Source organism: Lagopus muta, chromosome 29 (genome assembly GCF_023343835.1).
Source record: "Lagopus muta isolate bLagMut1 chromosome 29, bLagMut1 primary, whole genome shotgun sequence".
In the NCBI taxonomy this organism is placed as follows: Eukaryota; Metazoa; Chordata; class Aves; order Galliformes; family Phasianidae; genus Lagopus; species Lagopus muta.
Window position 1 is genome coordinate 1,799,493 of NC_064461.1, and position 22,053 is coordinate 1,821,545.

At 62.3% G+C, this 22,053-nt stretch overlaps 1 protein-coding gene across 3 annotated transcripts; it reads left to right on the top strand.

Annotated features, from left to right (window-relative positions):
• Positions 1 to 530: 530 nt before the first annotated feature.
• On the top strand, positions 531 to 21,323 carry KCNN3 (potassium calcium-activated channel subfamily N member 3). 3 transcript variants are annotated; one of them, XM_048929278.1, is made up of 8 exons: positions 531 to 1,283; positions 5,416 to 5,511; positions 9,765 to 10,183; positions 15,602 to 15,743; positions 17,181 to 17,291; positions 18,584 to 18,711; positions 19,712 to 19,781; positions 20,858 to 21,323. In XM_048929278.1, the coding sequence occupies exons 1-8, from the start codon at positions 531 to 533 to the stop codon at positions 21,152 to 21,154; spliced, it is 2,016 nt and encodes a 671-aa protein (XP_048785235.1). In that variant the 3' UTR covers positions 21,155 to 21,323. The 3 variants fall into 3 exon arrangements, with proteins under 3 accessions (XP_048785235.1, XP_048785237.1, XP_048785236.1); XM_048929280.1 differs by lacking the exon at positions 531 to 1,283 and adding an exon at positions 7,991 to 8,130 and having other exon boundaries at positions 5,414 to 5,511; XM_048929279.1 differs by lacking the exon at positions 531 to 1,283 and adding an exon at positions 7,991 to 8,130 and having other exon boundaries at positions 5,417 to 7,398.
• Positions 21,324 to 22,053: the final 730 nt, after the last annotated feature.

Here is a 22,053-nt window from a genome sequence, read left to right on the forward strand (position 1 = left end):
CCCGCCCCGACGTGCGCCGCCCGGGGCTCGGCACCGGCCCGTCGGTGTGAACGGGGCTCCTCGGGGCGGTCCCGGGACGCTCCGTCTTCACCCGCAGCGCCGCCGTCGGGGCGCTCGCAGCCTCCGTTCGCCGCCCCGTTTCCCCCCGGCGGACTACAAGTCCCGTGCGCCCCGCACAGGCGCAGGGGCCGGGGGCGCGGGAGCGGGGCGGGGAATGATGTCAGCCTGCGGGGAGCCCCGGCGCGGCCAATGGCGGGGCGGTGCTGGCGGTGGGGCCGGGCCAGCGGCGGCGGCGGGGGCGGCGGCGGCGGCGAGCGCGCAGCGCCGGAGGGACGCGGCTCCCATTCATGAGCAGCCGCGCGCCCGCCGCCCCGGGGCCGGGGCCGGTGGTGGCGGCGGCGGCGGCGGCGGAGAACGGAGCGGGAGGCGGGCGGCCCGGCCCGGTGCCGGTACCCGGCGGAGCGGCGGCGGCGGCGGCGGCGGCGGCGGCGGCGGGGCAGGTGCGCGGCGGGCGGTGAGGCGGCACCGCCATGGACACGTCGGGGCACTTCCACGATTCGGGCGTGGGGGATCTGGAGGAAGACCCCCGGTGCCCGTGCCCGTCGTCGGGGGACGAGCGGCCGCCGCCGCCGCCGCCGCCCGCCGCGCTGCCGCCGCTCCAGCACAGCCTGTTGCACTCCTCGCCCGGGTCGCTGCGGGCCCCTCCTCCCGCCGCCCCCGCCGCCCTCCACCCTTCCTCCCGCCACGGCAGCCAGCTCAACCTCAGCGACCACTTGGGCGGCCACTCGCCGGGCTCGGCGGTGCCGTCGGGGGGCAAACACCGGCAGCCCAGCCCCCTGGTGCACCGGCGGGACAGCAACCCCTTCACCGAGATCGCCATGAGCTCCTGCAAGTACAGCGGGGGGGTGATGAAGCCCCTCAGCCGGCTCAGTGCCTCCCGCAGGAACCTCATCGAGGCCGAACCCGAAGCTCAGCCCTTGCAGCTCTTCGGTGCCGGCGGACCCCCCGAAATCGTCGTTTCCAGGGAGGACAACCACGCGCCCCCCGCCCGGCCCCCCACCCGGCACGGCCCCCGCGCCGACCGCCCTCCCGCCCGCCCCGCACCCGCCGGCTTTGCCAAAGGGCCCAAACGCAAAGCTCAGAACATCGGGTACCGTTTGGGCCACCGGCGAGCGCTGTTCGAGAAGAGGAAGCGGCTGAGCGACTACGCGCTCATCTTCGGAATGTTCGGCATCGTCGTCATGGTCATCGAGACCGAGCTGTCCTGGGGGCTCTACTCCAAGGTATGGGGGGCGGTGGGGTCCTGGAAGGGGGGTGTTGGGGTAGCGGGGGATGTTTGGGTCTTGTGTGGTTGGCAGCGGGGGTGTTGGGGTGCTGTGGGGTGGGCGCTGGGGGTGGTGGGGTCCTGTAAGATGAATGTTGGGGGTGTTGGGGTCCTGTAGGATGAACGTTGGGGATACTGAGATCCTGTAGGGTGGGCGTTGGGGATGTTGGGGTCCTGAAAGGGGGATGTTGGGGGTGTTGGGGTAGTGGGGGTTGTTTGGGTCCTGTAGGGTGGGCACTGGAGATGTTGGGGTCCTGTAGGATGAACGTTGGGTATGTTGGGTTCCTGTAGGGTGGGCGTTGGGGATATTGAGGGCCTATAGGATGAATGTTGGGTTCCTGTAGGGTGAGTTGGGGATATTGAGGGCCTATAGGATGAACGTTGGGATCCTGTAGGGTGGGCAAGGGGGATGATGGGTCCTGAAAGGGGGATGTTGGGGGTGTTGGGGTAGTGGGGGTAGTTTGGGTCCTGTAGGGTGGGCACTGGGGATGTTGGGGTCCTGTAGGATGGGTGTTGGGAATGTTGGGGCCATATAGCATGAACGTTGGGGGTATTGGGGACACTGGGGTCCTGTAAGATGAATGTTGGGGACGTTGAGGTCCTGTAAGGTGGGTGTTGGGGATGTTAATGTCCTGTAAGATGAATGCTGGGGACATTGAGGTCCTGTAAGGTGGGTGCTGGGAACATTGGATGAACGCTGGAGACTTTGGGGTCCTGTAGGGTAGGCAGTGAGGATGTTGCAGTCCTGTAGGGTGGGTGCTGGTGATGTTGAGGTCCTGTAGGACGGGTGTTGGGGACGCTGGGGCCCTGTAGGATGGGCGTCGGGTATGTTGGGGTCCTGTAGGGTGGGCGCTGGGGACGTTGGGGTCCTGTAGGGTTGACGTTGAGGGCATTGGGCTTCCCATGGGATTGGCGTTGGGGTATTGGTGCCCCCTATAAGTGGGCTTTGGGGCGCTTTGCCCCCTCTGGCGCTGGGAGATTCACTCACGAGGTCACGTTGGGCGTTGGGCAGGGTGGGTGGTGATGGACGGATGGTTTGGCTTCGGTGGGTGCTGCACCCGTGTGCCCCATGTGCCTGGGGGGGCGTCGGGAGAGGAAACGGGGTCTGTCACTGCTGTGGCTGCTGGATAAAGAGGGGAGGGGTCTCCCGGACCCCTGCATCACCACCCCCTGTCTTGCCCCCACCTGCAGCTCCTACCTGTAGGCCCCACAAAGGCCCCGTGTGTCCCTTTTGGGCAGAGAGGGGACCTGGATGCATCTGAGGGTGGGGATGGAGGCCCTGCTGCCAGGTGGGCGCCCTCCCCAGAGGATGTCCCTGAAACGTCCCTGGCGGTGGGCAGGAGCGAATCCACCCCTCCCAGGCTCTCAAAGTGGGGGCTCTGGGGGGGTCTTCATCCCCTCCCATCGTGCAGACACGCAGCCGTGGGGTCCCTGCTGGCCGTCCCCATCCTCTCCAGGCATTCCTTGAGCAGCCGCGGCGCAGCGGAGCCCTCCGTCCTCCACACCCCTTTCTTCCATATTTTTTTTTCCTTTTAATTTATTATTTTTTTTTGTAATTGCAGGACGGTGTCTTTTATTTATAATTCCCCCCCCCCACCCCCCCCCACCCCTTTCAGCTCTGCTCCCTGGCTGTGCTCGTTGGCAGCGATATGAATAACTCTTTGTATAGACATCTGTCATGTTATTTATACCTATCCGTGAGGGGAAGGGAACAGGCACAGCGCTGCGTGGCACCCATGGGCGTCCGTGGGACAGCGCTGGGGGCGGGGGTTCGGGGGACGCCGGGGGTCCCCGTGTGGCGGTGCCACGTGTGCAGGGGACGGAGCGGTGTGGGAAGGGGCCGCGCTGCCCCCCCCCCCCCCCACCGCCGCCGCCGTCATCCAGCAGTGCGGGCAGAGGGGGCGATGGAGGAGGAGGAGGAGGAAAAGGAGGAGGTGGGGATGTGTCTGGGAGTCCCGTGGGCGCGGGGACCCTCCGGTGTCCCTATGGAGCTGAACGGGAGGAGACGGGGAGTGGGGACCCCGGTGATGCTGGGGGGCACCGGGTCCTTCTCGGCACCCAACCTCGAGGGGAGGGAGAAGGCTGATGCGTTTCTCCACCTCCGGAGCCTCTCCCGCTTGTAGGAACGGCGCTGAGGTGCTGTTCGCCCCCTCTGCCCACCGCCACCTGCGGAGCCGCAGAGCCCACGGCCGCGGTGTGAGCCGGGGGAGACCCTCCCGTGAGTCAGCGCTGCCCCCGCCGCCGGTGCTCGAGGTGCAGGCGGGGACGGAGGAGGGTCGGGGTCACCGTGTGGTGATGCACCCTGAGGTGCTCCCCGCACGGATCCGGAGCTCTATAAATACCCCCCAGCCCCCTCCGTTGGGAAACCGGAGCTCGCAGCGAAGCCGTGGCCGTGCCCAAGGAGCGGGGCCGGCAGCTGTTGCGTGGATGGGGATTTCGGTGCCGCCGGCCCTGGCCCAGCTCCAGCGCGGCCCCATTAGAGATGCCACGCGCTCCTTGGGGCTGAGGGAGGACCCCGGCGCGGTGCGGCCGCGCTCCGCTCCCTGCCCACCCTTTTGGGGACGGTTGGGGGCACACGAATGGCACGCGGTGCGAGCAGCGCACGTGTCGGGGTCCCTCGTGGCACCGCGGTGTCGGTGCCCCCCCAGATGAGGTTTCGGTGCCCCCACGGTGTTGTTTATGGGAGCCAACAGCAGCTCTTCCTGCTGCGTTTCTCCGTGACCAGAGCTGGGCTCCGGCGGTGCTGCGCGGCTGCGTTGTGCCAACCTGCCCCATAGCCGTGCAGGGGGGGGCTGCCAAGCTGCCCCATAGCAACACCAGGGGGGCTGCCAACCTGCCCCATAGCCGTGCTAGGGGGGTCTGCCATCCTGCTCTATAGGCACAACTTGGAGGTCAGCCCCCTGCGCTGCACCCTTGGAGCTCTGCCGTGGGGACATGCGGTGCTGGGGCCGTGCTGGCACCCATCTGCCTGTGTGCTCACCCATAGGGTGTCCCCACGGAGGAGGTGACACGGGGTCGGTGCTGGCAGGCAGCAGAGGAGGGATGCACCGGGCATGGGATTTTCCCATCTGCCACCCATCCTCACCATGCTGGGTTGGCACGCGGTTCCGTGCACGGCACCCGGTGCCAGGACCCCCGTCGGGGAGCATCGGAGCATCCCACGGTTTGGGGGGTGGGGTGATGCCAAAGCTCTGCAGCCACGCTGGCAGCAGGAGGGTTAAAGATGTCTAGACGGCGACTGAGATTGGCCCTAAAGGATGCCAGATCCGTTGCGGGAGTGACATCTCTGCAATTAATCCCGGTGTTCCCCCAGGCACCGCTTCACTATAAATAGCCGCCGTGCTGCCGGAGCGCTCGGGGTCCCGAAGCCTCGGGGTCCAGCGTGGGTCCCGTGGGCAGGGCGGGCGCTTCAAGGGAGGAGGGGGGTGGGGGGTCCTTGGCACGAGCCCTCCCTGGGGGCCGCCTATTAATAGCGTTGTTTGGTCCCGGCACTTCTCTCAACACGGCCATTATGTGCAGACAATTGCACGGCGGGTGCCAAGTGCTGGAGCCGCTCACAATGCGCGGCCGGAGCGCCCCGTGCCGCCTCTGCTCGGGGGAAACGTTACCCTAAATAATCCCACGCGTTGGAAAAGCCCCACGGTGGGGGTTATGGGATGGGGGAGGAGGTGGTGCCGTGCCGTGAGCGCGCCGGGTCTCAGCACGGTGATGGGATGGATGCTGCCGTCCGTCTGTCCGTCCTGCTGTCCCCTCTCTATGGCGCCACTGTGTCAGCGCTGGGGTTGAGCGAGGGACTCCTTGCGACCAAATAGGGTCTGGGGTCTCGCATGGGGAAAATGAACGCAGCCCCTCCCCAGAGGGACCTGTGGGAGGTGGGGAGCGTTTTGCTGTAGTCACCACTGAATCAGGGGTTGATTTACGTAGAGCTAATTAGCAGGAGGGTCTTAATTGGCTCACCCATCAGGGTGCCATACCGCTGGGCTGGGTGCGGGTGGGTGGCTGAAGCTGCGGGGAGGGCGGTGGGTTCATCATGGGGGTCCCTCGATTCCATCCCCATCGCTGACCCCAACTCCCCTCCTCTCTTCCTGCAGGACTCCATGTTCTCCCTGGCCCTGAAATGCCTTATCAGCCTCTCCACCGTCATCCTGCTGGGGCTCATCATCGCCTACCACACGCGGGAGGTGCAGGTACGTCTGAGGACTCATCCCCGAACGGTCCGTGCGCTCTGCAAGGCTTCGGAAGCAAGGATGTCCGCTGCCATCCCCATCCCACCCCTCTCACGGGGACAAACGGCCGCAGGAGCGATGGGTCCCCATCCTTCTCACCCCCCTCACGCTCCCCTCAGCCGGGTGTGAGCCGCAGCTTTTCACCTCTCCCTGTTTGTAGGACGGGGAGGGTCCCGCATTTCTGCTCTTTCACCGCACGGCCGCTCTGCCAAGGAAAGCTGTGAAATACTTTCCTAATCACGCCGCCCATTCTCTTCCTTTCTGCCCTCTCCGGCTTTGCGGGGAGATAAAGGCTCTGGTTCGGCCCTCTCCGATGCCAGCGTTTTGGGGCTGCGGGGAGTCGGGCGCAGCGTGCAGACCGTGCCCTGGGTCTGGGGGCGTCCCCCAGTGCGACCCTGACCCAACACCGCTGTCCCCACAGCACCCATCCCTCGGGAGCAGCCGAGGAAAGGCGCGGGAGCAGCCGCCTTCCTGCCGGGCCCGCGGCCAAACCGGGGCTATGGTCACCGAGCAGCGATGCCGGGAGTTGCCGGCTTCATTCCGCATCCACCGGGGGGACACCGGGAGCGCCGAGCGCGGTCCCCTCCTCCTGCGCTGCGTTCTGTGCGCGCCGTCGGGGCTGAGCTCCCCAGTGCAGAGCAGCGCAGATCTCTGCCCCTTCCACGGTCGAAAGGCCGCCCAGAACAAATATTTGAGAAGCTGCGCTGTGCTGCAATAATATTTACCCCCAGGGTCGCTGTGTTTGTGCCCGGCCGGGCTGAACCCGGCTCGCCGCCGCTTCCTTCCTCCCGCTTCTTGTTCTCGGTTCCGTCCTCCCGTCCCGGCTGAGCCCCGCTCAGCGCGCATGGCAGGGCGGCTCAAATCGGCCGAAACGTCGCGATGTGGGGACAGGCCGTTGTGCTGGGGGCCGTGAAACCGAAGCGCCCCCAGCACGGAGGTGTCCCACCCCCCAGCTTTGCGCTGCCCCGCTTCCTTCCACCCCTCCCCGTGGGCTCTCTGAGGTCTCCGCATCCTCGCGGCTCCTTCTCCAACCGCGCAGCCACGCGGCTTCAATAGCCGACGGTTCGGTGGCAATTAGCGGCGTGCGCTAATTTCCTCACTGCCTTCCCTTCCTCCGACCCCTAAAAACACGTGGGGTCCGGCGCTCGCGGGCTGGCAGAGGAGAAGAGCTGGGTTTGAGTCGGTTTGCTCCCACAAATCCGCGCCGGCTGTTGGCGGCCCTTTTATCTTTGAGGTGCTTATAAAGGGATCGCTGCTAATCCGCCGCGGGGATGGATGTGGGGCCGCCGGAGCCGTAAATCCTCAGCCACCGCTCCTCCCCAACCTGCGGGAAGGGCTCAGCTGCTTCCCCGGGTGTTAATTGCGTTAATTGCCAGCTCCCTGAGGATGTTCCGGCTTTCCATGCGTCCTGCTGGGATTCCATAGGGCTGCAGGGCGGTTTTGGGGGGGCTGAAGGGATCCATCCGACCCCACGGTGGGCACCCACCGCTGAGTGCAGGACCTCCCCTCATCCCGTTGCTGCCGTGGATTTGGGAGAGAGGACTTGAGGCCGTTTGAGGATTCGTTGGATGGGATGTCCTGGGAAGATGTCCGTAGAGACAAAGGAGAGGAGGAAAGCTGGCTGCTTTCAGGATGCCTTTCTGAGAGCACAAGGGCGCTCTGTCCCTCTCAATAAGAGCATGGGAAGAGGAGGCAGGAGACCAGCATGGCTTGGCCAGAACCTGCTGGTCACACTGAGGGAGAAGAAGGGATTGTTGAACCAACGGTGGAAAACAAGGATGTGTCACCTGGGGGAGAATTCGTCACTGCCATTGACAAGAAAGGGAGGATGAGTGGAACTCCAGGCTGGTGAGCGTCACCTCTGTGCCTGGGAAAATCGTGGAGCAGATCCTCCTAGAAGACAAATTAAGGCACAAATTAAGGCACAAATTAAGGATGAGTGGGTGATTCCAGGCAGCCGGCATGGCTTCACCAAGGGAAGGTCGTGCCTGACCCATCTGGTGGCTGTAAGCTCAAGGAGGGGGTGGCTTCGATTGGATGTCAGGGGGAAGTTCTGGATTCCAGACTGGTTCTGGAACAGGTTCTGTCCCTGGAGGTGTTCAGGATGTTCAGGACCAGGTTGGATGGCAAAGGCCAGATCTGGAGGTTGGTGGCCCTGCCTGCGGTGCGGGGGGGGGTTGGAACTCAATGGCCTTTTTATGGTCCCTTCCAACCCAAGCTTTTCAGTGAAGCTGGGGATACCCGGGTACCGCCGGGCTGTGCCGAGGTTTCCATGGAAACCCCACACAGCCGTGAGCTGTTGGGGCTGGAGGGGGGGGGGGGGACTGTGCCAAAGGGCCCCCCCTCCCCATCCCAACGCCCTTTGCCCGGTGTGCTGCCAAAAGGCTCTCACTGCCTCTTTCCTCTCGCTAATTTGTTTATTTTTAACACCCTTTTCCAGGAAGGAATGGGCTGTCAGCTCGCTAAATGCCTGAGGATCTCCCCTGACAGCTTGGAGCGATTTTATAAACAATTTCTCCAACAAAGCAGCTCAAAGGAGCGGAGCTTTCCCAACACAGGGAGGTGGCCGGGACGCACTGTGTGCGTCAGCCCCTTGGGATGGCTTGAGGGGGGGGGGGGGGGTGGCTCTGCCTGCTGCCTGTGTGACACAGCACGGTCCTGGGGTCCCATTGCTGCTCCCAGCCTTTGGGCCGTGACCTCCGTGTCCCCTTTGGGTCCATCTCCAGCGGTGTCTTTGCAGAGCGCTGTTCACAGAACGTCCCTGAGAGGCATCCGCTGCTTCTCGGCGCGCTCCGTGCGAAGCCAAGAGTGGTGGGAGCACATCCTGCCCCCCCTGGGGGGGGTTCTGTGCAGACCCCGTTGCAGCTCAGACCCCCACCGCAGCGCTCGGAGGAGCGGCTTTGCCCAGGATGAACCTGCACGTTGCCATGACAACGCAGCATCCGTCGCTGCCTTCCTCCCAAAAAGTCGCCCTCCGGGTGCAGCTGGCAGCGGTGGCACGATGGTGACACAGCTGCTGTGTCAGAGGTGCCCTGTGGGGTGGGAGAAGGGGCCGTCCTGTGTGCCCTGGGGGTGAGCTGGAAGGGACCTGAGGCTTTTGAGTGTCCCCAGTGCCACCGCCGTGTGCCTGCTGTCCCCGTCCCCATCCATCCGTGTTCCTCTGGTGGCAATTCCCTTCATCCCAGTGGAGCTGCGTGATGTGGGTCCCTTCCTTGCCTGTCCCCTCAGTGCTGATGGGATGATGCAGGGGGATGCCCAGGGACCCCAGTAACCAAGGGGTGCCATAGGGCCAGCAGTAACCATGCAATGCCACATGACCACCAATAATGATGGGGTGCCATAGGGCCAGCAGTAACCATGGGGTGCCATAGGGCCAACAATAATGATAGGACCCCATAGGACCACCAGTAACCATGGGGTGCCATAGGGCCAGCTGTAGTCATGCGATGCCACATGACCACCAGTAACCATGGGATCCCATAGGGCCACCAGTAACCATGGGATCCCATAGGGCCAGCAGTAACTATGAGATCCCATAGGGCCACCAGTAACCATGGGATCCCATAGGGCCAGCAGTAACTATGAGATCCCATAGGGCCAGCAGTAACCATGGGATCCCGTAGGGCATCCAATAATGATGGGATCCTATAGGGCCACCAGTAACCATGGGATGCCACATGACCACCAATAATGATGGGGTGCCATAGGGCCAGCAGTAACCATGGGATCCCATAGGGCATCCAATAATGATGGGATCCTATAGGGCCACCAGTAACCATGGGATGCCACATGACCACCAATAATGATGGGGTGCCATAGGGCCACCAGTAACCATGGGATCCCATAGGGCCACCAGTAACCGTGGGATCCCATAGGGCCAGCTGTAACCATGTGATGCCACATGACCACCAATAATGATGGGATCCCATAGGGCCACCAGTAACCATGAGATCCCATAGGGCATCCAATAATGATGGGATCCTATAGGACCACCAGTAACCATGGGATGCCACATGACCACCAATAATGATCACAGAATTGTAGGGGTTGGAAGGGACCTCCAGCGATCATCGAGTCCAACCCCCCTGCCAAAGCAGGTTCCCTACACCAGGGGATCCCATAGGGCCGCCAGTAACCGTGGGGTGCCGTAGGGCCACCAGTAACCATGGGGTGCCGTAGGGCTGCCCATAACCACGCGCTTTCCCTCCTGGCAGCTCTTTGTGATCGACAACGGTGCCGACGACTGGCGGATCGCCATGACGTACGAGCGCATCCTCTACATCAGCCTGGAGATGCTGGTTTGTGCCATTCACCCCATCCCTGGGGAGTACAAATTTTTCTGGACCGCACGCTTGGCGTTCTCCTACACTCCCTCTCGGGCGGAGGCGGACGTGGACATCATCCTGTCCATCCCCATGTTCCTGAGGCTCTACCTGATCGCACGCGTCATGCTGCTGCACAGCAAGCTCTTCACCGACGCCTCGTCGCGCAGCATCGGCGCGCTCAACAAGATCAACTTCAACACTCGTTTTGTCATGAAGACTCTCATGACCATCTGCCCCGGGACGGTGCTGCTGGTGTTCAGCATCTCCCTCTGGATCATCGCCGCGTGGACGGTGCGGGTGTGTGAGAGGTGAGGTGTGTGGGATGGGGGGCGCCTGGGAGGTGTTGTGGGGATGGGGGTGGGGGTTGGGGTCGTGCAGGAGGTGTCATGGGGATGGCGATGAGGATTGGGGCATCCAGGAGGTGCTGTGGGGGTGTGATGGGGATTGGGGACATGCAGGAGGTACCATGTGGATGGCATTGAGAGTTAGGGACACCCAGGAGGTGCCATGGAGATGGTGATGGGGACTGGGGACACCCAGGAGGTGCTGTGGGGATGGTGGTGGGGACTGGGGACATGCAGGAGGTGCCATGTGGATGGCAGTGAGGATTGGGGCATCCAGGAAATGCTGTGGGAATGGTGATGGGGACTGGGGACATGCAGGAGGTGCTGTGGGGGTGTGATGGGGATTGGGGACACCCAGGAGGTGCCATGTGGATGGCAGTGAGGACTGGGGCATCCAGGAGGTGCCGTGGGGATGGTGATGGGGACTGGGGACATACAGGAGGTGCTGTGGGGGTGTGATGGGGATTGGGGACATGCAAGAGGTGCCATGTGGATGGCATTGAGATTTAGGGACACCCAGGAGGTGCCATGGAGATGGTGATGGGGACTGGGGACACCCAGGAGGTGCTGTGGGGATGGCGATGAGGATTGGGGCATCCAGGAGGTGCTGTGGGGGTGTGATGGGGACTGGGGACGTGCAGGAGGTGCTGTGGTGATGGTGATGGGGACTGGGGCATCCAGGAGGTGCTGTGGGGGTGTGATGGGGATTGGGGATGTGCAGGAGGTGCCATGTGGATGGCATTGACAGTTAGGGACACCCAGGAGGTGCTGTGGGGATGGTGATGGGGATTGGGGACGTGCAGGAGGTGCCGTGGGGATGGCATTGAGAGTTAGGGACACTCAGAATGTGCCGTGGAGATGGTGATGGGGACTGGGGACATGCAGGAGGTGCTGTAGGGGTGTGATGGGGATTGGGGACATGCAGGAGGCGCCATGGGGATGGCGATGAGGATTGGGGCATCCAGGAGGTGCTGTGGGGGTGTGATGGGGATTGGGGACATGCAGGAGGTACTATGTGGATGGTAGTGAGGATTTAGGGACACTCAGAAGTGCCATGGAGATGGTGATGGAGACTGGGGACACCCAGGAGGTGCCATGTGGATGGCAGTGAGGATTGGGGCATCCAGGAGGTGCCATGGAGATGGCATTGAGAGTTAGGGACACTCAGAAGGTGCTGTGGGGATGGTGATGGGGATTGGGGCATCCAGGAGGTGCTGTGGGGATGGTGATGGGGATTGGGGACATGCAGGAGGTGCCATGGGGATGGCAGTGAGGATTGGGGCATCCAGGAGGTGCTGTGGGGGTGTGATGGGGACTGGGGATGTGCAGGAGGTGCCATGGAGATGGCATTGAGATTTAGGGACACCTAGGAGGTGTCATGGAGATGGTGATGGGGACTGGGGACACCCAGGAGGTGCCGTGGGGATGGCAGTGAGGATTGGGGCATCCAGGAGGTGCTGTGGGGGTGTGATGGGGATTGGGGACACCCAGGAGGTGCCGTGGGGATGGTGGTGGGGATTGGGGACATGCAGGAGGTGCCATGTGGATGGCATTGAGAGTTAGGGACACTCAGAATGTGCCATGGAGATGGTGATGGGGACTGGGGACACCCAGGAGGTGCCATGTGGATGCCAATGGGGCTGTTTGGGGGCTTTGATGGGTGCAGAGGGGATTTGTACAGGGAAAGGTGCAGCTTGGCTGTCTGTGAGTGCCATGACAACACGGTGCTTCCAAACCCACTGCTGGATGGCAGCACTCAGCACTGGCGTTGCTGTGGCGACCGGTGCCAGCAGGTACCACAGCGTCCCCATGGCAGCGTCCCCATGGCAGCAGGGTGGTACCAGGGCTGTCCCGGTGCCCAGGTTGCTTTGAGCAGTTCTTCCCTATGCAATGTGCCTGGTAGCCTGGCACAGGGATGGGGCTGTTCCAGTAGCCACGTGGGACGCAGTGCCACGAGCAGGGCGGCTCTGCTGGACGTTCTGTCCCCTATCCCTGCTGGCGGTGCCCATTGGGATCACATCCCCGAGGAGGACGGAGATGGGGCTGTCTGTGGGAGAGCACTCAAGAAGACAAATGCACGTTATGATTTGCTTTAAGTGGATTAGCTCAATCGCATGAAATCCCTTTAAGTCTGTGCTGTGGGATGATGCCGGGCTCAGCGGTGCGGGGTCAGGTCACCCCATCCATCCCCTCCTCTTCCTCCTCCCCTCGGTGTCACCACGCCATTCCATCCACGTCCCCAAAGCGTCTCTGAGTGGCATGGAAACGCTCTGGGGTTGTGGGAGCTCTTTTCAGACGGTGCTGCTCTTCTTGCTCCTCCTAATGAGGCCTTTATGATGGGCTGGAGAGCTCTGTGCCTTCATTGCATCGGGGGATCCTTCTTTGTACCGAAAGGGAGCAGGCGGGTGGGTGGGGGGCTCCTGGGGAGGGGGGGGTTTGCACCAAAGGGGGTCCAGCTGGAAGCAGGGTGGATATAAAGAACAGGTTAGTGGTGGAGAGTGGGAACGAGGCAGGAGAACTGCTGCAGAGTGGGGACATGCAGGCAATGGGAACACACAGGGAATGGGGTCACGGAGGGTGTGGGGTCAGGCAGAGAGCAGGGACGTGTCCCCAAGCGATGCTGTGTCCCTGCAGCACGCAGAGGCCCTGAGTGCTGGCCCAGCGTGACAGCAGGACCCTCGTGCCCACCCGCAGCCACGTGCACACAGGGGAGCAGATGCATCCCCACCTCCCCACCCTGGCAGCCCAGGGGGTTCCGTCCCCTTTCGTGCCCCCCCCCCCCAGGACGGTGGCACTATTTGGGCGCGTTCCCGAGGCTGTGGCATCGCTCCAGGCGCCGTCTCCCCTCCTCCATGTCCCGTCCCCCCCCCCCCCCAACCCCCCCCGGGTGCCACATCCCTCCGGAGGCAGCGAGTCTCTTAGCAACCCTCACCCCGCCGCTGCCTGCGGTGCTGCCTGCGGTGCTGCGCTGCCCGCGGCCGGCACACGTGTGCGTGCACGTGCGTGCAGCCCGCTCCCCTCCTGCGTTTTGCACCCGGGGGGGGGTTGCATTTTCCACCGGGGTTGTTTCCATTTTGTACCTGTGGGTGGTTGCATCTCGCACCGGATTTGTTTCCATTTTGCACTGGAGGGAGCGGTTGCGTTTTTTACCTGGGATGTTTTCAGTTTGCACTAATAGCAGTTGCATTTTGCACTGGTGGGGTTTGCATTTTGCATCAGGGGTACTTGCATTTTTCACCAGGAACACCTGCATTTTGCATTTTGCACCAGGGATGCTTGCTTTATGAACCAGTAGCAGTTGCATTTTGCACCGGTGGGCTTTGCATTTTGCACTGGTTGGCTTTGCATTTTGCACCAGGGGTGCTTGCATTTTGCACTGGGGGCACTTGCTTTTTGCACCGGTGGGCTTTGCATTTTGCACTGGAGGCACTTCCATTTTGCACTGGTTGGCTTTGCATTTCATACTGGTGGGCTTTGCATTTTGCACCAGGGGTGCTTGCATTTTGTACCGGTGGGCTTTGCATTTTGCACAAAGGGCAATTGCATTTTGTACCAGTGGGCTTTGCATTTTGCACTGGGGGCACTTCCATTTTGCACTGCTTGGCTTTGCATTTTGCATCAAGGGTGCTTGCATTTTGTACTGGTTGGCTTTGCATTTTGCACTGGTTGGCTTTGCATTTTGCACCGGTGGGCTTTGCATTTTGCACTGGTGGGCTTTGCGTTTTGCACCGAGGGCGCTTGCATTTTGCACCGGTAGGCTTTGCATTTTGCACCAGGGACATTTGCTTTTTGCACCGGTAGCAGTTGCATTTTGCACCGGCGGGCTTTGCATTTCACACCAGGGATGCTTTGCATTTTGCACTGGCTGTTTGCACGCTGGACTTCCTCCCCTCTCCCAAACCCACAGCCAAGCACGTGCTGCTGCTGCTGCGTCCTCGTGCCTCGACGCTCCGCTCCCAGCCGGGGTGATGCTCTTTCCGGGGAGCGCAGACGAGGGGGGTGACAGAAAGCAGCTCTTGGGTCTAAACAATTGCATCAGCCCTTGGCGAGTGCAGCCGCCCCTCTTCCTGCTCACGCCGTGCTGGTGCCAGCTGCTCCTGTTTATGAGCTCCGAGCGCTTCTGGGAAGGGAAAGCAATGCTCCATCCGGGGGCTCTGCGGCCCTTCGTTCGCGTCCTGTTTGCACCACGAGTCCTTTGGGGGCTGTGGGGTGGGCGCGTGCGTGGATGGTGAGGGGGTTTGGGGGTGTTTGGTGCAGGGGAGAGGGTGAAAATGTCCCAGATTTGGAGGGGGATCCGTTGCAGGGTCGTGGTGTGGCCTTGCTCTGCAGCTCTGCGCTGATCCGTTGGGGTCTCCGGTTACTTGGCGGGGGGGGGGGGGGGGGGATGGGGAGAAAAACAAAATGCAGAAAGAGGAGAAAACCCAACTGTTGGGCGAGTTACGAGCTGCGAGGCTTGGATGAATCGATTCGCAGGGAATTGCCAACAGCTCCATCTGTTTTTCCTCTAATGATTTCGCGAGGAGGCTGAGAGGAACCTGCTGCGGAGGGGGGGGATGAAGGAGGCAGGGCTCAGCAGTGGGGGGGGTGGGGGCTGTGGGGTGCAGTGCCCACCCAGGGGGGCTTCAGGGGGGGCTCCTGATCCTATAGAGGAGGAAGAAGGGCTGTGGGATTTGATGGGGCTGCTTGGGGGTTTGCAGCATCCCTGGATCTGGGGGTGCTCTGCGGGTGCCCCAGTCAGGAGCTGCTGTGAGATGGGAGGACAGAAGCTGAAGGAGCACGTGGACATGGGGGGGGATGGGGTCCCCCCTTTGTGGGGCTGGTGGTTCTCAGAGTGGGGGGCTTGGGGTTGCTTCAAGCAAAGCTCCTGCTGAGTGCATCCTCCCTTTGCACCGTGCTGCCATCCCTGTGGGTCCCGTTGGTGCTGCTCAGCCCTGTGACTGTGAGTTCTGTGTGTCCCAACCCCATGGGTCTGGGGGGGGGGGGGGGGGCTCCTGTCCACCCCCACCCACCCTCCTGCAGCCCCACGTCTGTTTCTGCCATCAGCCATGTGGCACTGGGGGGGGGCTTGGGAAGGGGGGGGAAACCACACCATGGTGACAGTTCTGACCAAAAGCAGAAGCCCCAACTGTTGGATTTTTGGGTTTTTTTTTCCTTTGATTTTTTGGGGGGCTGGAAATGGTGCAATCTGTGTGGGTTTGGGGCGTCCCTCTGCGTCGTTCATCTTCATCCCCTTTGCTTCGCACAATGCAGGAAGAACCCCAGGCCCGGTCTCTTTTGGGATCATCCCCTGTGCCAGCGCTCCCCAAGGTCCCCAAGTGCTGCCCCAACCCCATTCCCAGCTGTGACACTCACACTTTTGTGTCCCCCCCCATGCACACACAGGTACCACGACCAGCAGGACGTGACCAGCAACTTCCTGGGTGCCATGTGGCTCATCTCCATCACCTTCCTCTCCATCGGGTACGGGGACATGGTGCCGCACACCTACTGTGGGAAGGGGGTCTGTCTGCTCACCGGCATCATGGTAAGCACCGGGATGGGGCAGTGGGGTGCTTTAGGGACCAGTGCTCTGTCTGAGCATTGAGGTTTTGCAGCCTGAGAGCCGCCGGAGCTTTCCTTGCTGTTGGTTTGCTGGGTTTGGGGTGAATTTTGGTTTGAAGGAAGGGCCGGGCAGCCCATAGCTGCGTGGTGATGGCCTTGTCCTAAGGAAGCAGCAGATGTGGGGACCAGCAGCCCTGCACATCCCTTGGCCGCCGGTCTGACTTCCATCACACCGAGTGATCCCAACTGCTGCAGCATCCCATGGGGAGCGGGGACAGCTGGGAGAGCTCCCACCCACGGCACTGACCTGCAGGACCCCATCTACCTGCTCCAAGGGGCTGTGAACCGGCCTGGCTTGCACTGCTGTGCAGCTGGGGACGGCTGCTCCGTGGCTTTGCACTGCTGTCCCCATCCTCTGCAGCACGTGGCATTGCTATGACCGAAAAATGCACATTTGGGGGGGAGGTCCTGGGGCTCCCACCTCACCGGCAGATGTTGTGAACCGTGATACCGTGCAACATCCTGGCAGTGGGACAGGGGGACCCCTGGGCTGAGGACCCCCCCCCTATGCCACCCTGCCAAGCGATAGCAGCGCGCTGGGGCTCCCCAAAAAGCGGCGTTAGGGTGGCTGTGCTGCTGGCAGAGGGAAGGGTGATGAAAGCTGAGAGTGCATGCTGGGAGCTGCGGGGATGCGAAAGGACTCGGCTCAGCCCATGATGTTAATTAATGACTCTTTAATAAATAAAGGATTGCGTGCCAGGGTCACGGGCCTCTGCCAGAGCTGCGGGGAGGGGGAGCGGGCAGAGCCAGGTGGCACAGAGCCCTGGAGGAGCGGGGTCCCCTGCCTGGCACCTTCCGTTCCCAAACGCGCACCGGATCTGGTGCTCATTGCCAAGACGAAGCCACGCCAGCTGCCGCTGCCTATGGGCAAATGGGGGTCCGGCCCCGTCCCATCACTGCTCCTCTGTGGGTTCTCAGTATCTCCCTTCTGCCTGGATTCCCCGTGGGTTCCCTGCCCCATGGGGACACGTGGTGCCAGAGGGCACCGATGGGCACCTCTGATGTCGTCAGTCAGCCTTGTTAATTGCTGGGAGCTCTGGCAGCTCCTCAAGGCCACGGTGGGAGGCCGAATAATGCTGTAAACTTGGATTAAACTGGGTTGCCCACGTCAAGATGGCGGGGTTTGTGCAACCTTTGGGTGGGGGCTGGAGGGGCGTGCGGTGCATCCAGTGATCGGGGTTTGCATGTGGTTCCTTGATCCTCGGGGTGGGAATAGAGGGGGTGCAGGTGAGCCCCATCCTGACCCCCTGCCCCACAGCTCCCCCCAACCCCCCATAACTGACCCTGTGACCCCTACACAACCCACACCTGACCAGGCCGAGTGACTTCCCCCTGTTCCCCCATCCTGCTGTCCCTGCAGGGCGCCGGCTGCACGGCCCTGGTGGTGGCTGTGGTGGCCCGAAAGCTGGAGCTCACCAAAGCTGAGAAGCACGTTCACAACTTCATGATGGACACGCAGCTGACCAAGAGGGTAAGGGCAAAGGGAAGGGCTCTGGGGGGGGCAGGGATGGTGCAGCATCCCTGGGGTCCCATTGGAGCTGAACGCAAAGCATGCTGAAGCATTAGGGTAAAAGCAAAGAGCGTCGGCCCTCTGCTTTGCTTTGCAGCTCTTTGTGAAATGCAGAGAGTGCAGCCGCACCCAGGGCAGGAAATGCACATATTTTCTCCTTCCCTCGGAGGAGATGGACCGTCTTCTCTGGTGGAACATGAGCTCACTCGTCTCAGGATTGGGGTTCCGGTGATTCAGCAGCTCCGTGCTGCAGATGAGGGCTGTGCTGTGGTACTGCTGTGTGCTCCATCCCAGTGGGGCACCCTGGAGCCGTGTGGGTCTGTGGGTGCTGTCCCACACCCCAGCATGGCACCGGGGTGGGGATGGGGCTGTGGGACACCCAGGTCACATCCAATGTGAGCAAAGCACAGAGCAGCATCAGGGTTTCAAGTTTAAGCATCTCCTTGCAGAATAGCCCCGCTTCCCCCAGGGAGCTAAATCCCAAACTGGCTCCATTTGCGCCATGCATCGATGTCACTTCAGGTGACACAGGTGGCACAAGGTCATCATGTCCTTGGCCACATCTGGGCTCACAGGAGAAGAGCTCTGCTTGCAACCCAGCAGTGCTGGAGGGCTGGAGGGGCTCCCAGCGCCCGTTTGAGGTCACTTTTGGCACAAGGGATGGACGGAGTGAGGGGCAATGCAGGCGGGTTGGGGACCACAGGGGCACTGAGCCCTCATCCAGCTCCATGGGGTGCAGATGGGGCATCCGCTGAGGGCAAAGTGGTTCAGGAGCCTCATGGCTGGAGCACATTTCCCCAAAGCATCAGAGAGGGATGGGGATGGGGATGGGGATGGGGATGGGGTGGTGATGGAGTGGGGATGGGGATGAGGATGGGGCAGGGGTGGTGATGGAGTGGGGATGGGGATGGGGATGGGGATGGGGATGGGGATGGGGATGAGGTGGTGATAGAGTGGGGATGGGGATGGGGTGGGGATGGGGATGGGGATGGGGTGGGGATGGAGATGGGGATGGGGATGGGGATGGGGATACAGCAGGGCCAGGGCCATTGCTCTGCCTGCAGCACTCCATCCCTGCCTTGCATGACCCCACGCACGTCCCATCAGGCACATGAAGCTCCCAGCTGGGACAATTCAGGTCCTGTGATCCCAACCAGCAGCGCCCAGCGGGGCCGGAGCGCTGTTTCCATGCAATAATTCGTCCCACGCGCTGCAGCAGATGGGGCTGCTGACCCGATGCCCTTCTCTTACAGATCAAGAACGCAGCGGCCAACGTCCTGCGGGAGACGTGGCTCATCTACAAGCACACCAAGCTGCTGAAAAAGATCGACCACGCCAAAGTCCGGAAGCACCAGAGGAAATTCCTACAAGCCATTCACCAGTAAGTGGGGAGCCGTGGGGTGCTGCGATGGGGGGAGGGGGCTCTGAGCCTGGGGAGGGGGCCCTTTGGGATCCCACAGCGACTGGGAGAGCTGAGGATAGGGAGGGGATCCCTCTGATATCCCACTGTGATGGGGAGAGCTGAGCCTGGGGAGAGGGGCCCACTGGGATCCCACAGCAATTGGGAGAGCTGAGACTGGGGAGGGGGTCTGTCTGATATCCCAAAGTGAGGAAGAGGGCTGAACCTGGAAAGGGGGGCCCTCTGGAATCTCATGGTGATGAAGAGGGCAGGGCCTTGGGAGGGTCCTCTGTGATCCCATGGCAATGAGGAGTGCTGAGCCTGGGGAGGGGGCCCTTTGGGATCCCACAGCGACTGGGAGAGCTGAGGATAGGGAGGGGATCCCTCTGATATCCCACTGTGATGGGGAGAGCTGAGCCTGGGGAGGGGGGTCCCTCTGTGATCCCATGGCAATGAGGAGGGCTGAGCCTGGGGAGGGGGTCCTTCTGTGATCCTATGGCAATGAAGAGGGCTGAGCATGGGGACGAGGTCCCTCTGTGATCCCATGGCAATGAGGAGGGCTGAGCATGGGGACGAGGTCCCTCTCTGATCCCATGGCAATGAGGAGGGCTGAGCATGGGGACGAGGTCCCTCTGTGATCCCATGGCAATGAGGAGGGCTGAGCCTGGGGAGGGGGTCCCTGTGTGATCCCATGGCAATGAAGAGGGCTGAGCCTGGGGACGAGGTCCCTCTGTGATCCCATGGCAATGAGGAGGGCTGAGCCTGGGGAGGGGGTCCCTGTGTGATCCCATGGCAATGAAGAGGGCTGAGCCTGGGGACGAGGTCCCTCTGTGATCCCATGGCAATGAGGAGGGCTGAGCATGGGGAGGGGGTCTCAGCCCATCCACAGGATGGCTCTCCATTTCCTAGTAATGGGAAGGGGTCTCTGCAGCGTTTTGTAGTTGGGAAGAGTGGTGCGTGGCGTTGCTCTCCCCCTCCCCAGGTTGCGCAGCGTGAAGATGGAGCAGCGGAAGCTGAGCGACCAGGCCAACACGCTGGTCGACCTCTCGAAGGCAAGTCCTCCCATAACCCCATGGCCTCGTGTTCCTCTTCCCTTGGAACATCCGAGGCAGAACCTGGCTGACCGCGGTGCTCCGGCTCCTGAGCTGTCAGTGTGAACATCTCACAGCCCCTGCATGTAGAACAGAGCGCACCATGAGCGGGGACGGGGGGGTCACCCCATTTCCATTAGAGCTCTGCATTTACCGCCCCATAGGAACGCTGCACGGCCCAGCTGGGGATGCTCAGGGCTCAGCAGCCCCCAGGTTTCATCATTCCCATCTCCTCACAGCGGAAATCAGGCGCGCCAAGCGCCGGTCCCAGCACAGGGGGGTCAGATGTGCGCCGGGTGTGCGGTGTCTGCTGTGCTGTGCTGCATCCCAGTGCGCCCACCCCTCATCCTGGGCTGGTGCAGAGGGGTTTGGGAGGGGGGGGGGGGGGCAGCTGGCTTTGCTGGTAGGAAGGAGTTAAAGCAATGGGGATTATCTGGAGTGCGGCTCCCAGATGGCCAAGCATCCTCTGGGGCCCCATCCCCACCAGCTGGCTGCAACCAGTTCCCTCCATGCTCTGCTATGGGGGCAGCTCTGTCCCAGGGGCTCTGAGGGAGCTTAGCAATGGGGCTGGAGTGGGTGAAAGCGGCCTGGGAGCCGCACAGAAGAGCCCAACTAATAATTTTGCTGGGGCGCAGATGGGAGCAGAGGCTGCAGAGTGTTGCAAAGCTGCAGCAGCCCCTCTGTGAGCCACTCTGCTGATGTGTGAGGCTGAAGGCTCCATGCAGGGCATGAGCTGGCAGCACTGCTGCACGGCTGTCCCTGTCCTCATCCCCTCCACTTGCTCTTACTTCAGCATTGTGCTGAGCTCGCAGAGCCCCAGGGCTGCCTGATGAGAGCTGACAGCAGCAGGCTCTGAGTTGCAGAGCAGGCGAAACCTCTGGGTTGCAGAGCGGGTGAAACCTCCGGCTGCGAGGAGAACTTCTGCTCAGGAGCAGAACTTTCAGCCTCAGGAAGGGTCGGGGGGCTGCGCAGCTGCACGAGGTGAGGTGGGGGCTGACAGGGAATCACTGATCCGACCCCTCTCCTTCCCTCTGTAGATGCAGAACGTGATGTACGACCTCATCACCGAGCTCAACGACCGCAGCGAGGACCTGGAGAAGCAGCTGGGCAGCCTGGAATCCAAACTGGAGCAGCTGAGCGCCAGCTTCAACTCACTGCCTCTGCTGCTGGCCGACATGCTGCGCCAGCAGCACCAGCGCCTGCTCGCCGCCGTGGTGGAGGCTCGGGCCGTTGCCGTGCCTGCCGGCACCCCGCAGACCCCTCTATCCGAGAGCCCCATCGGGGTCAGCTCCACCTCCTTCCCCACCCCGTACACCAGCTCCAGCAGCTGCTAAAAGCGCAGAGCAAAGCCCCCTCCTGGCGCTCCGTGGACACGGGGAGAGCTGGCGGCGGCCCCGAGGACTCGGCGTTCCCTCTGGGAACGGCGTTGGAGCGGTGATGCCTTGGGATGGACATCTCCCCCCTTCTCCCCTGTCCCCCAGACCCGCTCCCTTTCCTCCCCCCCCCCCCCCCGTTTCGGTGCCTCTACTCGTGGTGAAGGAAGGGGACGGAGGCGACGCTTCGCGCCGCGGCGCTCGGTGGAGGACAGGAATCCACGCTCAATCTCAGGTCTTCACATTGAAAACAAAACAAAACGAACACAAACCAGTCGGAAGCACTGAAGCGACGGAGACACCGGAGGGAGAATTGCACCGTGTGGAGCTCGGGGCTACGGGGGGGCACAAGGCTGCTCACCCCCAACCCCTGCCAGTGCGTTCCCCTCCTCCTGACCTTGGAGTTCTTGCACAGCTCTGCCCTGAGATGTCCGTGCTCCGTCCCGTCTCCTTGCCAAGACACCAACACGTTCCCCTCGCTCTGTTCCAGGGTAGGTGGTGGGCTCCGAGCTGACCGGGGGTTCTCTCTGCAGCACCGGTGCTCTCCGTTGGGGCAGAACCAGCTCTTCGTTTTGGCTCATTGGAGTCTCGAGCAATGCTTAATACAGGTGGGGACGGCCCCACCGCTGCCCCCCACCCCATCCGGAGGTCTCCAAACCCCGGAACACCCCTGAGGTCGGGGAAGGCACCGGGCGCAGCTCCGACCCCGATGCCGCAGACGATGCTCAGTGTGGGACGCTTCATCTGTTTAAAACCACCCCCACCCCACACCGCTCCTGCTGGGGGTCAGCAGCACCGGGGAGCGAAGATCCCTGTTCTGCTGTCACCGTGTCCCCTTCTCGTGTCACCCCACAGCAGTT